Raw genomic sequence first — 13,664 nt, forward strand, 5'->3', positions numbered from 1 at the left:
CGAACATCGCCCCCTTGAGCACAATCTTCGTCGTGATCATGTTGTAATCGTCAGTTGTCCCGATGGCAGTCTTGAGGTCCGTGATGGAGAAGCTGAAGAGGAACGTGCCATTCCCGATGCCTGTGTTAAGCAACATTAGGGTGGCCTAGAAGGCATAGCCTTGATCGGAAGTATTGCCGACGTAGGGGGTAGACAGATTATACTTTGAAAGACTTTGTTATAGGTGTACTGGAAGAAAATTTCGTTGTAGGTGTCCCTCGAAGGCGGAGGAGGGGCTGCCACAGTCGGTTGCCCGCTTGACGAGGACAACTTTCCAGCCACTGCTAGCAGAAAGAGGATGACGATCACCATCGAATCGCCGACTCTTTGCCTCCCTTAATTTCTTCTCTAGAGAGAGAGAGAGAGAGAGAGGGTTTTACAATGCTTCATGGAGAAGGAAGAATAAGAAGATGACGATGAAAAGTTCAAACAGAAAATAAAGAGAGACTGCTTCAGGTTCGTTTCGTTGTTTAGACTTTGAAGAGTCAACATCATCCTTGACTTTTTGGATGGAGGACATTTTTATTCTTTTTTGAACTGTTGTTTCTTTTTTTTTTTAATGAAAGACATTTTGTTATTTTCTCGAATCGTCGTTTCATGCCAAAAATTAACAAGAAAGGATACTTAAGTCTTTGCAAACGCACCAGACTCTGATGCTAAGTGATGTTGACACAGGGGAATACGAGTCCCAAGTACTTACATACGTGGTGCTCGTTCGGACCCCGAACATGCATTGTGGCATTCAGTGCATCTTCGAGGGAGAACACACACCACCCTCTCTTCTATTCCTTTCTCACTATACTTACCCCCATTTGATACAAAGTTCATCACCCATCCATCATTCCGCCTTCTCCCAACCTCGAGAATCAACATCAACAAAAGATGAAGAGGCCACAGGATGATAGTGGTGAGATGCTTGTTCATAGGCATCGTGGAGAAGATGGGGTGCGTCGATGCACTCAAGCCCTCGCAGTCGGGGGGGGGGGGGGGGGGGGGGGATTCGACATGAGGATCGTGGTGGAGGTGGTGGTGAATGATTCCAAGCTCGGCGATAGCATCACTGTCAATGGTGCCTGCCTCACCATCATGACCTTCTGCCCCGCCGGCTTCATCGCAGGCCTCTCATCGAAGATGCTGTGCAGGACCTCCCTCATCGAGCTCTCCCCCGGATCACCCATCAACCTCGAGCACACCTTCTTCCCTTCCTCCAAGATGGGCGGCCATTTCGTCTAGGGCCACATCGACGGCACCGACGAGATCGTCACCATGGAGGCCGAGGGTGACTCGCTTTTGTGCTCTTCTTCTTCGTATAGGAGAGAGGAGAAAAGGGAGAGAATGTTGGAAGGAACCCCAATCTTCACCTATGAAATACAGGTGTCATTTTGAATCATGTGATTCGAAATCACACCCCCACCCATGAGATTCGAAATCTCATGAGTTGACATGAATCACACCCCTACTCGTGAGATTAGAAATCTCATAAGTTGACGTGATTTCTAATCACAAGTTATTCAAAATCAGGTGAGCCCAAATCCCATGTTCGGTTGAGCATGAAATTTGCCCCCCCGTGAGATTCACTTTTTCATTTGTATGAGAAAGTGAATCTCATGTGATCCAACCAAACATGACTTAAGATACTTTAGAATCACTGCAATAAGAACACGAAGTCTTCCATTAAACAAAAAACAATGACACAAAATACCAAAATAAAGAATCCAACAACCACTTTATATATAGTGACTTCTGCTTCTTTTTACTAAGGTAAATCAAGATATATTGCCTACATTTAATCAGCAAGTGATTCCACAATATGCATACAAAATCGTTATTGAGGTTTACAATGACCCAATCTGAAAATATTTTGGAGTTTGTAAAATGGGTATATGCAATGAGGTTTAATTATGGTGGTTGCGTAGGTTATGCACCTGTCTAGTTTTGTGATTTTTTCTTTTGTATTAAGGTTTTATGCCTTTCATCATATATCGCCGCCTTCTTTTTCAAGTTGGGTATGAGAATTTTTTAGTGTAATGAGGATTAGGGTTTGAAGAGCTTTGTATCTTGCTATTGTATTTTCTCACATCTAGATAGTGGATTTTTCAATCCTTCTTTGCCTGTGTACACAGGCCTAAATGCTGAACCACGTAAATCGTGTCTTGTTTTCTTCTTATCTTTATCTTGTGTTTTGCATAAGAGAAAAAAAAAATCTTATGAATAAGATGCAATGGAGGTTCACAAATGGTTTTGATATGGACTGGATCCTACTTTATCTGAATCTGAGTGGGAAGCTTGTGCAGAAGATCTGAGTCTGAAGTCAGATCCAAATGATAATCTGTTAACCAAAACAGAGAGCAAAACATAGTACGAATCCATTGCTCTACGCATATGCCGACCATGCACGCGTCAAATGCAGCTCGATGAGAATTACTACTCATTCATTCAATTGATAAGCAAGACGTTAAACGCAAATAAGAAAAATGAGGACTAGATTACTAATTATAGATTTACAAAGAGGACTCTCTAAAGTGAGTGGCAGCAAAAACAGAAAAATATACATATTGGAAAAATCGTAATTCGATGCAGGTTTTTCTCTTGCATTATTGCTTATTACAGTCCATGCAGGCAGAGGAAAAACGGATTTTTCAGTTTGCAGAAACAATTCCATAATCTGGTGAATGGCTACAAATCAAAACGTCTTGCTCCGAGGAGCTACCATCTTCATATGCTCCATACCCTTTGGGCTTTGCCTGTAGGATTGACCCTCACTACCCCCACCATCTTTTGCTTCCTCCCCTTCCTTCACCATGTGCCTGAAGGTGAGGGAGGTGAGATCTTTCTCATCAAAATGACTAATAATGCCTAAAAGTTTCTGCCACATGTGCTTTTGCTTGGATTGATCATCTGAGGGAGGTGTCCCTTTACTCTTGTATTGCCTTAAGAAGGAGAGGACGCAGACAAGAAGAGCACCAGCTGAAGCCGTTCCAGTTATAAGGAAGAGACCCCAGAAGCTGGAGAGGGACAGACTGCCTGAGCTTGCTTGACTTGCTGGATCTGCAGTGGTAGTTTGATTGCCGATCCATGTTTTCTCTATGTCTATCATTAGTTCTCCCTCCGTAACGTTCAAAATCGCCCGGGAAATGTCCGAGACCAACGGGGAGCCTCGTGGAAATACCTGAAACAGTTCAATACTCAGCACACCAATGAGGACCCTTGTGGAGAATAGCTTAACTGAATACTCCCTTTGTGCATTTGTGGGCATGACATGCATTATGGATGCAAATGGATCGGACCCGGATCAGCTAAATATATAAAAAAGTCGAATCCAGATGAGAGTTGATCAAGTCACCAATGGTCACCATTATGATCCCCCAATAATGATGTCATCAGAAGCTTTTTGGTGAGCCCCACGTGACTTGCACAGAGACTGTGGGGGTTAAAACAATGAATGGTGGGGATGTTGGATCACTTTCCCAAAGTGATTTTGTACCGTTGATTTTTCAAACCTTTTAAAAACTTATGTGTTGGAATTAAAGGTTTCAAGAGCTGATTCCTATAAAATCAAAAGTACATATATGATCAGAATTTAAGTTAGATTTTTATAAGATTCCAACACCAAGTAAGGTTTTTATAAGATTCAAAAATCAAATGGTATGCAATTTTAAAAAATATTTAATGCTTAAAAAATCATCTTTTACTCAAAAAAAGGCAAAATCCAAGTTTGATTTCCTAGCGACCATGCAGAACACTTCTGTAGAGTCAGATTTTTGAAAAATTACTGATGGTTAGTCCGGCACCTACCCATTATATGTGTGTGAAAAACAAAAGACAGAGAGATTGAGAAAGAGAGGCATACGAATGCTAATCCACCGGTTTTGTAAACAGGGCCAACCATAGTATAGTCGTCACCATGCCTTGCAAGGAAGATCTTGTTATATAGAATTTCATCAAAGATGGCAGCCACCCCTCCATTGCTGCTGCCTTTGGAGAAAGCTTCCGGGAAATCCTCGGGTTTGGTGTATGCCCTGATCCTGGACTCATCAACATTCAATCGCTTCAGCAACTGTAGCACAAACGACCCATTTCGGTAGCCGATGTAGTCCCCATTCCTAATTAGGGATTGAAGGTCTGTAACAGAGGGTTCTAGTTGTTGCACCGTGAGCATTGAGGTCAAGCTAGCTGTATAGCTTGATGTAAGAATCAATACCACGAACACCCAAATTATGATCACAACACGAGATAGATTGCTGGCAAGTCTTTCCTCTTTGGGGGGAACAAAAACCAAGGTTAGATCCGGTATCGGACAAAATCCGATACTTAATTTCACATTTCTACAAGTGGGTGAAGGAAACTTACTGTGTGCAAAGACCAATGTTGAGAAGATGAAATGAAAGACCAAGCCCATCTGTTCGCCAAGTGGGCCTTCAAACTCGGACCCAACCTTCCAATGCTCCAAAGCCCACACCACGAGCCCAGTCAACACGAAGAAAGCTCCAGTGGTCAACCACAGCTCCAAGGTCATAGGCTTAAGGAACACCCAAGCGTTCTTCTTGTTGGGCTTCACTGGCACGATCATGGACACACCAGAATCTGAATAGGGCAATGTGAAGTCCACAAATTTGGATCGGTTGGCGGTGATGGCTGTGTCTCCCACCACTGCATCGTACTTCTGCTTCACCACAAATAAGATATATATAGAATAAGAGGTGTCCATTACGAGTTCTTTAGGGTACGTTTGAATCACTGTCCCCCCTTGCATGAAATGGGATGAAATGGACTTAGGGGACGGTGATTTCAACAAACGTTGGATGTGGTGGACGCTTGGTCCGCGGCATTCTTAAAAAGCTGCTCTTTTTGTAACACCCAACCCTTTACAAAAAGAACATGATGCAGGGAACACGTTAAAAAAAATCAGGGGTAGGGGTTTCTCTCTCTCTCTCTCTCTTGGCAGGGGGGGGGGGTCACCGGTGCCAGGGTCATCGACGCCGGGGATAAAGCCGCCGGTGAGATTCCCCTTTCTTTTCTTCTTTCTTCTTTTTCTAGATTAGGTTTTTGTTTGATTTTATTGGTTAGGGTCCTCATTTTACTTAGGGTTTCTTTTTTTTTATTAGGTTTTTTTTTCATTCATTAGGGTTTCTTCTTATTCATTCTTCTCTCATCAAACAAAGGACATTTGTTGAACTTGAAACAAAAGAAAGAAGGAACAAAACTTTACGTTCTGTTTGTTCAATCTTGGACAAGCCATCAAACAACCCATTAATTACCACCATCTATCTCCCGGGTAGACGGTTAGGACACGATAGTTACAAATAATTCTTTTTTTTTTTGGGTAATTTATATATAGGCACCTATGAATGGCAAATTTATGTTTAGTAGCCACCACAGGTTTCAAATATTTAAGACAGACCCTTGTCCTTTTTGAAAAATTCTCAAATGACTGCTCAAGCCACTTTCTTATTCAACCTTTTAAAATTAATAGCAACTTTAAACTTTCTTTTCTTTAAATCTTTGTAGTTAAACCTAAGGGTAAATAAGTAGTTTCAAAGAGAAAAGGCAATTGGAACAATCACCTGAGAAATTTCTTGAAAGGTTAGTAGTTTATCTTAAATATTTGAAATTGAGTTTGCTATATGTTAGGGGCCTATATATAAATTACCCTTTATACTTGTAACTTATATATATAAAGCGAAAATAAAAGAGAACGCTGTAAAAATTGGGCTAATTTTTTTTTTTTAATGTTGCTTGTCATGGGCACTTGACAGTCAATTGTAATATAATTAGACTAGAGAAAAAAAGAGGGCATGATAAAGATGAAATCAGGATTAATTCTCAAGATAGGACAGCTAGTAATATATTCATGTTCATATTAGAATCTATAGGTGGAAGCGTAAGTGGTGTTTGATGACATTAAATGCAAGGTTAGGACTAAGCAAGTTGAATGGGACCCATGCATGTGGGGTAATAAGTAAATAAAAAGTTAGGCCAGCTAGTGGCACGACGGTGGTGATCGTGTTCAACGGGTATTTATTCTAGATTTGACCGTTGAATTTTGAATGTACAATCTTTCCCGTACCAATAGCTATCCGATTGTTTGTTTGTTTGTTTGTTTATTTATTTATAAAATAATAATTGCATCAGCATTCCTCGTTATTGATGGTTACCCGTGTAGCCAGCCGGGTCTTGTGCCAAGCTTGAAGACTTAGAATCAAATCCCACTGGTGGTGCATGGGGCTGCTGTTGCTTTATCAAGGTTGGGGGCACATAAGGCTGGGTGATATCCTTAACCCTGAGTTTTGTCTCTTGCAGGTAGGTGGACCTATTAAGTGACCAGTGACCCGGTTCTTAGTGAGAATTCCTTAGTCATAAAAAAAAAAAAGAAAAGTTTTCTTTTTTTTTTTGGAATGAGGAGAACCACAACGGGATAAAGCCCTAATTGGTGGCACCCTGTAATGGTAAACTCCAAGATAAGGCTGGGTGGTATTCTCAACCTAGAGTTTTATCTCTCAGGAAGGCGGACCCATTAAGTGACTCGGTTTTTAGTGAGAGTTCCTTAGTCATAAAAAAAACAAGAAAAGTTCCTTTTCTTTTGTAATGAGGAGAAAAACGAAGGGATAATGACTTAATTGGTCGCACCTTGTAATGATAAACTCCAAGATAGCGGACCAACCCGATGGAGCTGCTTCACAACTGTTGTCAGTTTGATCCTAAAGGGAATCGAGCTTGAAGGCCTCCGAACACCTCAACGCTCACCCTAACCACTTAGGCGATCCTGCGAGGTCTCTCTATAAAGTTTTGCATTTTGAAAGCTCGTCAAATTAAATTAGGAAATCAAGTAGGGGAAGAAGGAACTTAGTCACCTAAACAATTATGGTAGTCTTTTCACGATGCACGTCAACAGGAATGCTAATTTTTTCATGATCTTGTAAACCAGGAATGAAGTTTTTTTCCAAAAAGAAAAGAAAAAGAAAAAACGAATACAGAGATCAGGATCACACACTGACCTGAAGGTAGACTTGGTATATGAGATCATCGTAGCTCCCAGCCATCCTTCCTTCAGCATTCTCAAAGGGGAAGAAGTCGTAGGGAAGTGAGTAATTCAGGAACTTCAATACTGCCTTGAACACATCTATGGAGTATCCTTCTACCTTGATCTCATTAGTTACTTTATCCCTTGTCACTCCCACAAACTGTCTGTAACCATCTTTGACTGGAACTCCAATTCTCAACCTCTTCCCCTTTGTTGGAATCATCCAACCTCTTGGAACATCAGTGGTGCCGCCGGGCCAGACGACGGATTTAAGAACACTGGCTGGACATGAATAGTTTGTGGTCGTATTCATGTTCTGAGCGTTCAAACTTTGCGAGAGTCCGAGATCCAGACTCCAAAATCCAATCTCTCTTGCTCCCTTCTCCATGACATTGATAATTTGGAAAATTCTAGTTTGTAGCTGACCATCTACAAGCTGGAATTCACCACTCAATCCTCTGAATCTAGTCCCCAGCACTGCTTCCAGCAGTTTAGGACCCGAAGGGGAGATCCCCAACATCGAAAGGTCTGTCGAATCCCCAGTCCTGTTTGGATTGATGAACTTGGAATTGCCAGCACCATTGGTTTTCTCTACTGCAAGAGCCAGTGCATATGCTGTATCATAGGCCCATAACCCGAACACGTTGAGTTCTGGTGGAGCTTCTATTGCAGGATTGTTCGGCCGGAATCTACACCTCCATCTCTCTGTGAAATCTCTCAAGGCTTTCGATGGGGGCACATATGTTTTCACTCCAATGACACCTCTCATGGATGCTATCACCGAAGCATTCATGGAGCCCAACAGATTCCCTAGTGAGTTTGTGATGATCCAGACGTAGCCTTCACTCATCATGCCATTGTTATTAACTAAAGTGAAGAACTTGGCACCAAGAGACGAAGGCAAGTGCACAACAAAGACCCGGGTCTGCATTGAAGCAAGCTGGTTGAGTTCCTTCTTGATGAAGTCATTGGTGGCTGAAGGTGGAAGAAGAGACCTGTAAGGAACTGCAACACCAATCTGCTCAAGCGCATCGGTTAAGAACGGGATCATCCCCATCCCGAAATTCGAGTCTTCGTAGACGGGTACCACTTGTCGCCATCCATACTCTTTAATCGTTGCGACGATTGCATTTACTTGGGACGAATCGATCTCCACAGTCCCTACGAAGTAAGGAGTCTTAGTTGTTGACAACGAAGGGCTTGTAGCAGAAAAGGAAATGATGGGAACTTGAGTGCTATCTCCCAATCGAGCGACGAACTCTGCATCTCCCGATCTCTGTGGTCCTATGATGGCTTCCACCTCCACATTCTTCAATAGATCGATAGCTAACATAGAGTAAAAAAAGAGAGGATTAAAGGCACTTAGTTTTATATCATTTTCACCTATTCCCCAACAGTAACGAGAAGAAAGTAGAAGAGAGAGCAGATTCAATGATGGGACCGACTACTGTGCATGTAAAATCACTGCACGATACGATGCGTTATTGCAGCGATTTTCGCGAGACATAATATTACAGTGATGGGGTCGAATACCTTGCGATGAAATCGGTCCAATCACAGACAGCCACGGCCCCCCTCCCCTTTTTAAGGAGGGGGCATGTCCTGTCCATGATCGGGCCGAGAACCTTTCGGCCGATCACTGAATCGGCTCCTGATATTTGCTTTTTCATGCAAAGATTTTATTTGCTTTGTGTCAGCAGAGTGCTTTGTTAAATATCATTGGATCCCCTTATCAGAGAAAGACATTGATGATAAATGATTTCAATCAATATCACATACCGGCCGATGCGGTTCCAACAACATCTGTTTCGTTGCCGCGAGTGTGAATAACCAATCTCTTGCTGTGGTTCTGAGTGGAGTAGAAATCTTCGAGAGCGATGGAGATGCAAGAATTGCTCATCTTCCCCACCAAAGACCCGAAATCAAGGATCAATCCAACGTTCACAGGTATGGCCGACTTGTTTGCGGCATGAGAGAGAGAGCAATGGAGGCCCAAGAGGAAGAAAGCAAGAAGAAGAGGAGCGTTTGGTATGGCCATCTCAAGTGAAAATTAGAGGTTGGGAGTTTATGAAACCATCGATCCCCATTTAAGACGGCCAAATCGTGGAGCAGTTGGGATAAAGTCAAGGTTTGACAAACAAGCACGGACTTTGTAATCATTAATTCAAAGCTCCGTAGACGGGCGGTAACTATGTGAGAAAGTTTAGGTACTTAAAATTTGATAGATTCTGTATCCCAGGAAGTAGCGTAGTTGGAACAGCACTCCGCTGTTAGACGGGCAGTCGGGGTTCGATTCTCGCGAGGGTTTAATTCCCCTTGCATAAGTCGAAGCCACTGTCTCAGTGGGGTCAAGGACCCCCCCTCTGGGTGGTCTTCCCGTTCGTTCCTATATGAAGAAAAAAAAAAACATTCGATAAATTCATTTCTAAGAAAATGACTACAATAATTTTTAAAAAATAGTATTTAAAAATCCATGACTTTTTTGTGCATGAAAAGCCAAGCACCTTCTCCAAAAAAAATAAGACTTCATGAATCCTACAAATTTACTTTTCTGACATAAAAAGCAACAATGACAGAGATGTTATGCAGGGGCAAACAGTACGGATTCGGTTCAGATGCCAGCATTACTAAATCCGAACTAATCGAATTTGGAATAATTGGATGCAGAGTTGGACTCAAAATCGGATGGAAAAGCTTTAAACCATGTTTTGATCGGGCTAGCTTAAATTGTTATAAGGTCTACATGTTCCTGTTTTCGAATTCTATGTTGAATTTGGATCTAATTATTAATCAACTGTCACCAAACCCGACTAAATGAATTCCGATTTGGTTACATATCTGACCTGAATATGATCCATTGACAGTCCAAACAATAGGAAAACGAAACTTGACGTTAACTCAACATTGTTATGAAAGCACACATCACAAGAGAGGGTCTTATAAAGTATAAACACAATGGTTTTCTAATGGGTAATGTTCAATTAAATCACAAAAGCTTGATTCTGAGCATATCTACCCAACCTTTCTCATTTTTGAAAAAGCCTCTAGTACGTGTGGCTCCAAATCAAATTTGATTGAATTGGAAACATATGAATCAGAACGGCAAGCGTTCCCTTGGGATTCTGATTTCATGTAAATGAGAAAAGGACTCTTATTTGCAAAGGGATATTTCAGTTGGTTTCTCACCGCTTATTTTCTTATGTTTGTTTAGTCATTGCCAATGAGATTCATACCCTCGTTTGCATAAGATTCTGATACTCAAGAGACGTTGATAGTGTTAACCAATTAATTCTTTAGCAAGGCAACCGCTATAAAACTTTAGATATATATATATAGTAGCTGCCTGACCACGCACTCTCTCTCTCTCTCTCTCTCTCTCTCTCTCTCTCTCTCTCTATATATATATATATATATATATATATATATATATATATATATATATATATATATATATATATATATATATCTGGAGTGTAGGAGCCAGTTCTGCCCGTCGAGGGCATCATTGCAACCTGCACACCTCGGCCTCCTATGCTGGTGGTTCTCCTCGACGTTCAGTTAGAGCTCGCACCCTTCGAAGTTTTGCTGACTTTCAACTATGAAGATTCTATGCTGGAATATTAGAGGGTTGAATTCTCCAGACAAGCGCTTGTTCCTGGCAAGTTGGATTCGTCAGAAAAAGCTAGATCTTATTGCTCTATGCGAAACAAAAATAGAAGACGTCTCTCGCTCTGTCGTTTCTGAAATTTGGAGAGGGGCAGACTTCTTCTTTAAGCCCGCGGTCCACTATGTTGGTGGTATTCTTATTCTCGCAAAGCCTTATCTGGGTATCTCTCAAGTCGACGATGACATATTCTCTCTTTCGATTGCCCTTTCTTTGAAAGCGGAAACCCTTACAACGGTGATCACTATTGTCTATGACCCAAACCATCCTCCCCTTCGACCCATATTTTGGTCCAATTTGAGTAGAATTATCTGTTCTTTTGGAGAGCTGCACCTTCTTATGGGGGACTTTAACTGTTTGTTGTCTATTCATGACTCAAATTCTCTTGTTTCTCTGACTGCCTCTATACGGGGTTTTCAGGATTTTGTCCAACAACAGCTGCTTTACCCTGTTTCTCCTACCGGCGAGCCTTTCTCTTGGTCGAATAGAAGGTCTCGCTCATGCTACATGCCACTAGATCGAGTGCTCGTCTCCCCCGATCTGCTGGAGATCCTCCCCAACATCACATGCTTCATGCTTCCTCCTTCTGTCTTGGGTCATAGTCAGGTTGTCACTCATTGGGGGAAAGGTTTTACCTCTGTAAAGAATTTTGTCTTTGAAAAGTGGTGGCTGAAGGAGCCCGACTTCGAATCTGTGGTCCATCGTTCATGGAGCAAGCCTTCTACTGTGGTCAGGGCCGCCGTTCGGTGCCATGAGAAGCTTTTTTGCCTCAACCGCGACATTAAAGCTTGGCTTCTGAATCATAATATCAGTAAATTCCAGCAAATGGATGCCTGGGAGCAAGAGTTGTCGAACATTCATCATTCTATGTCTTTCCCAGAATCCCTTTCTGATTCAACTATTCATAGCTTAAAGGCTAGGTCCACTGAGCTTTCATTGCTTCTGCAAACATGGCGGATCAAGGATGAAATTAGATGAAAATAATGGGCGAGGGTGCATTGGCTTGCGGCTGGTGACAACAATACTAGCTTCTTCCACTCCTACGCTTCACACTGCCACAGAAGGAACGTTATTCCCTCTATCTCCATTGGGGGAGTCAGCTACTCTGCCGACAATGTCCTTCTCACAATTTCTCAATATTTCAAGACCCTTTATGCTGCCCAGACCTCCTCCAATGGCACTATTGGCCCTCTTCTCATTCGGGCTATCAATCAATCTCAAGCTAGAACTATGCAATCTAAGTTCGTTGACGCTGAAATCATTTTGGCTATCAACGGTCTTTCAGGATGGAAAGGTCTTCGCTACGACAGCTTTCCCATAGATTTCTTCCGTAACTTTTGGTCTTGCATTCAGCATGACGTTATCAATGTCTTCGTTGAGTTCCATTGCAACTGTCGGTTGCCGGTTCACACGCACTTAGTCATTGTCTCTCTCATCCCGAAGGACGTGACAGCCTCTGATATCTCGAGGTTCCGTCCGATTTCTATTATGAGTGTGCTTTACCGCATTATTGCTAAGGTTTTGGTCAATAGGCTCAGAGTCGTCGCTGCTCAAATCTTCTCAGACTTCTAGTTCACTTTTATCCCCCACAAGCGGATTTAACACTCATTCATCTTGGAATCAGAAGTCCTTCACTCTTTGCATCTCAGTGGTCAGCATTTCTTCTCTCTCAAGCTCGACTTCTATAAAGCCTTCGACTTGGTCCATTGTCCTTTTTTATTCCACATGCTTACCAACTCCGACATCGGTCACCATTTCTCTCGATGGGTGCGTTAGCTGGTATCAAATGCTCACTCTTTGATTAAGCTTAACGATGCAAGAGGTAGGCAGTTTAAGCTTGGGCGCGGTATTCAGCAATGTTGCCCTCTCTCCCCCTTGTTATTTAATGTCATCGCTGAGGGTCTCGTGGTGTTGTTCAAGAGGACAGCGGATAAAGGCATAATCAATCACATCAGCATCCAAGAATTCTTTCATCATATTCTAATCTATGCTAACAACATGATTCTTTTCGGCCACGCTTCCGTGCAATAGATGCTGAGATTCAAGCCCATCCTTCAGTTTTTCCTCTCTCTTTTGGGTTTATCCCTTAATGACAGTAAATGTTGTTTGTCCATGTTCAATGCCTCATCTTTCTTGTTGGCCGCCGGACAACAGTTTTTTGGTTGAGCAACTTCTAATTTACCTATTTTCTATCTAAGTCTTCATTTACAAATAAAGCGCATCCCCTCAGCCGCTTGGACTGCCACTATCCAAAAAGTCTAGACAAAAAATTCTTTCTGGCAGGCATCCTACCTATCCATCGCCGGTCGGCTTACCCTTATTAGGCACGTCTTATTCTCTATTCCGGAATTTTTTATGTTCATGCTTCTGATGCCCAAGGGTGTGGAGAAAAAGTTCTCTAGTTTGATGGCAGATTTCCTTTGGTCGGGTTGCCACCTTAGGACGAAGCGTCACCTGGTTGGTTGGAACTCCTTGGTGTTACCAAGGCGTATGGCTGGTCTGGAAATCTTCGCTCCTAGACTAAAGAGTATTGCTCTCGTCGTGAAACAATGCTAGATGGCACATCGTCCAGGCAATTCGTGTGCTCTTCTACTCTATGCTAAGTACGGTTCCCTTGAGTCGATCCATTATATTCGTCGTCCCTAAAGGCTACATATCTCGCACTTGTGTCGCATGTGGCTTAAGGCCAAGTCTTTTGTCCTTATACAAGATGGTGATCCCGGTCCTGATGCGTTGTTTTTACAATGGGCAATTACGCCTAGCAGCGTTTTGTGCACCAGAACTCTGTATCGGTCTCTTCTTCCTCTTGGGGCTAACTGGCTTCCTAAGTGTCGTTTATGGGCGAATGGGCTAACTCTCCGTTCTCGGTTCTTAGCCTGGTTAATTTTACACTATAAGGTACAGACAGACAGCTTCCTTAAGAAGGTGAGTTTTCAGTAT

General features: G+C 42.4%; 1 protein-coding gene across 1 annotated transcript; it reads right to left on the minus strand.

Moving 5' to 3' along the window:
• Nucleotides 1-2,505: 2,505 nt before the first annotated feature.
• LOC149847824 (glutamate receptor 2.1-like) lies at nt 2,506-9,104 on the minus strand. Its single transcript, XM_090009578.1, has 5 exons — nt 8,840-9,104; nt 7,035-8,386; nt 4,390-4,702; nt 3,890-4,296; nt 2,506-3,208 (listed from the first exon to the last, which is right to left on the minus strand). The coding sequence occupies exons 1-5, from the start codon at nt 9,096-9,098 to the stop codon at nt 2,723-2,725; spliced, it is 2,817 nt and encodes a 938-aa protein (XP_089865704.1). The 5' UTR covers nt 9,099-9,104; the 3' UTR covers nt 2,506-2,722.
• Nucleotides 9,105-13,664: the final 4,560 nt, after the last annotated feature.

The sequence above is a fragment of the Nuphar pumila genome, chromosome 1 (genome assembly GCF_984573655.1).
Source record: "Nuphar pumila chromosome 1, dmNupPumi1.hap1.1, whole genome shotgun sequence".
Lineage (NCBI taxonomy): Eukaryota > Viridiplantae > Streptophyta > Magnoliopsida > Nymphaeales > Nymphaeaceae > Nuphar > Nuphar pumila.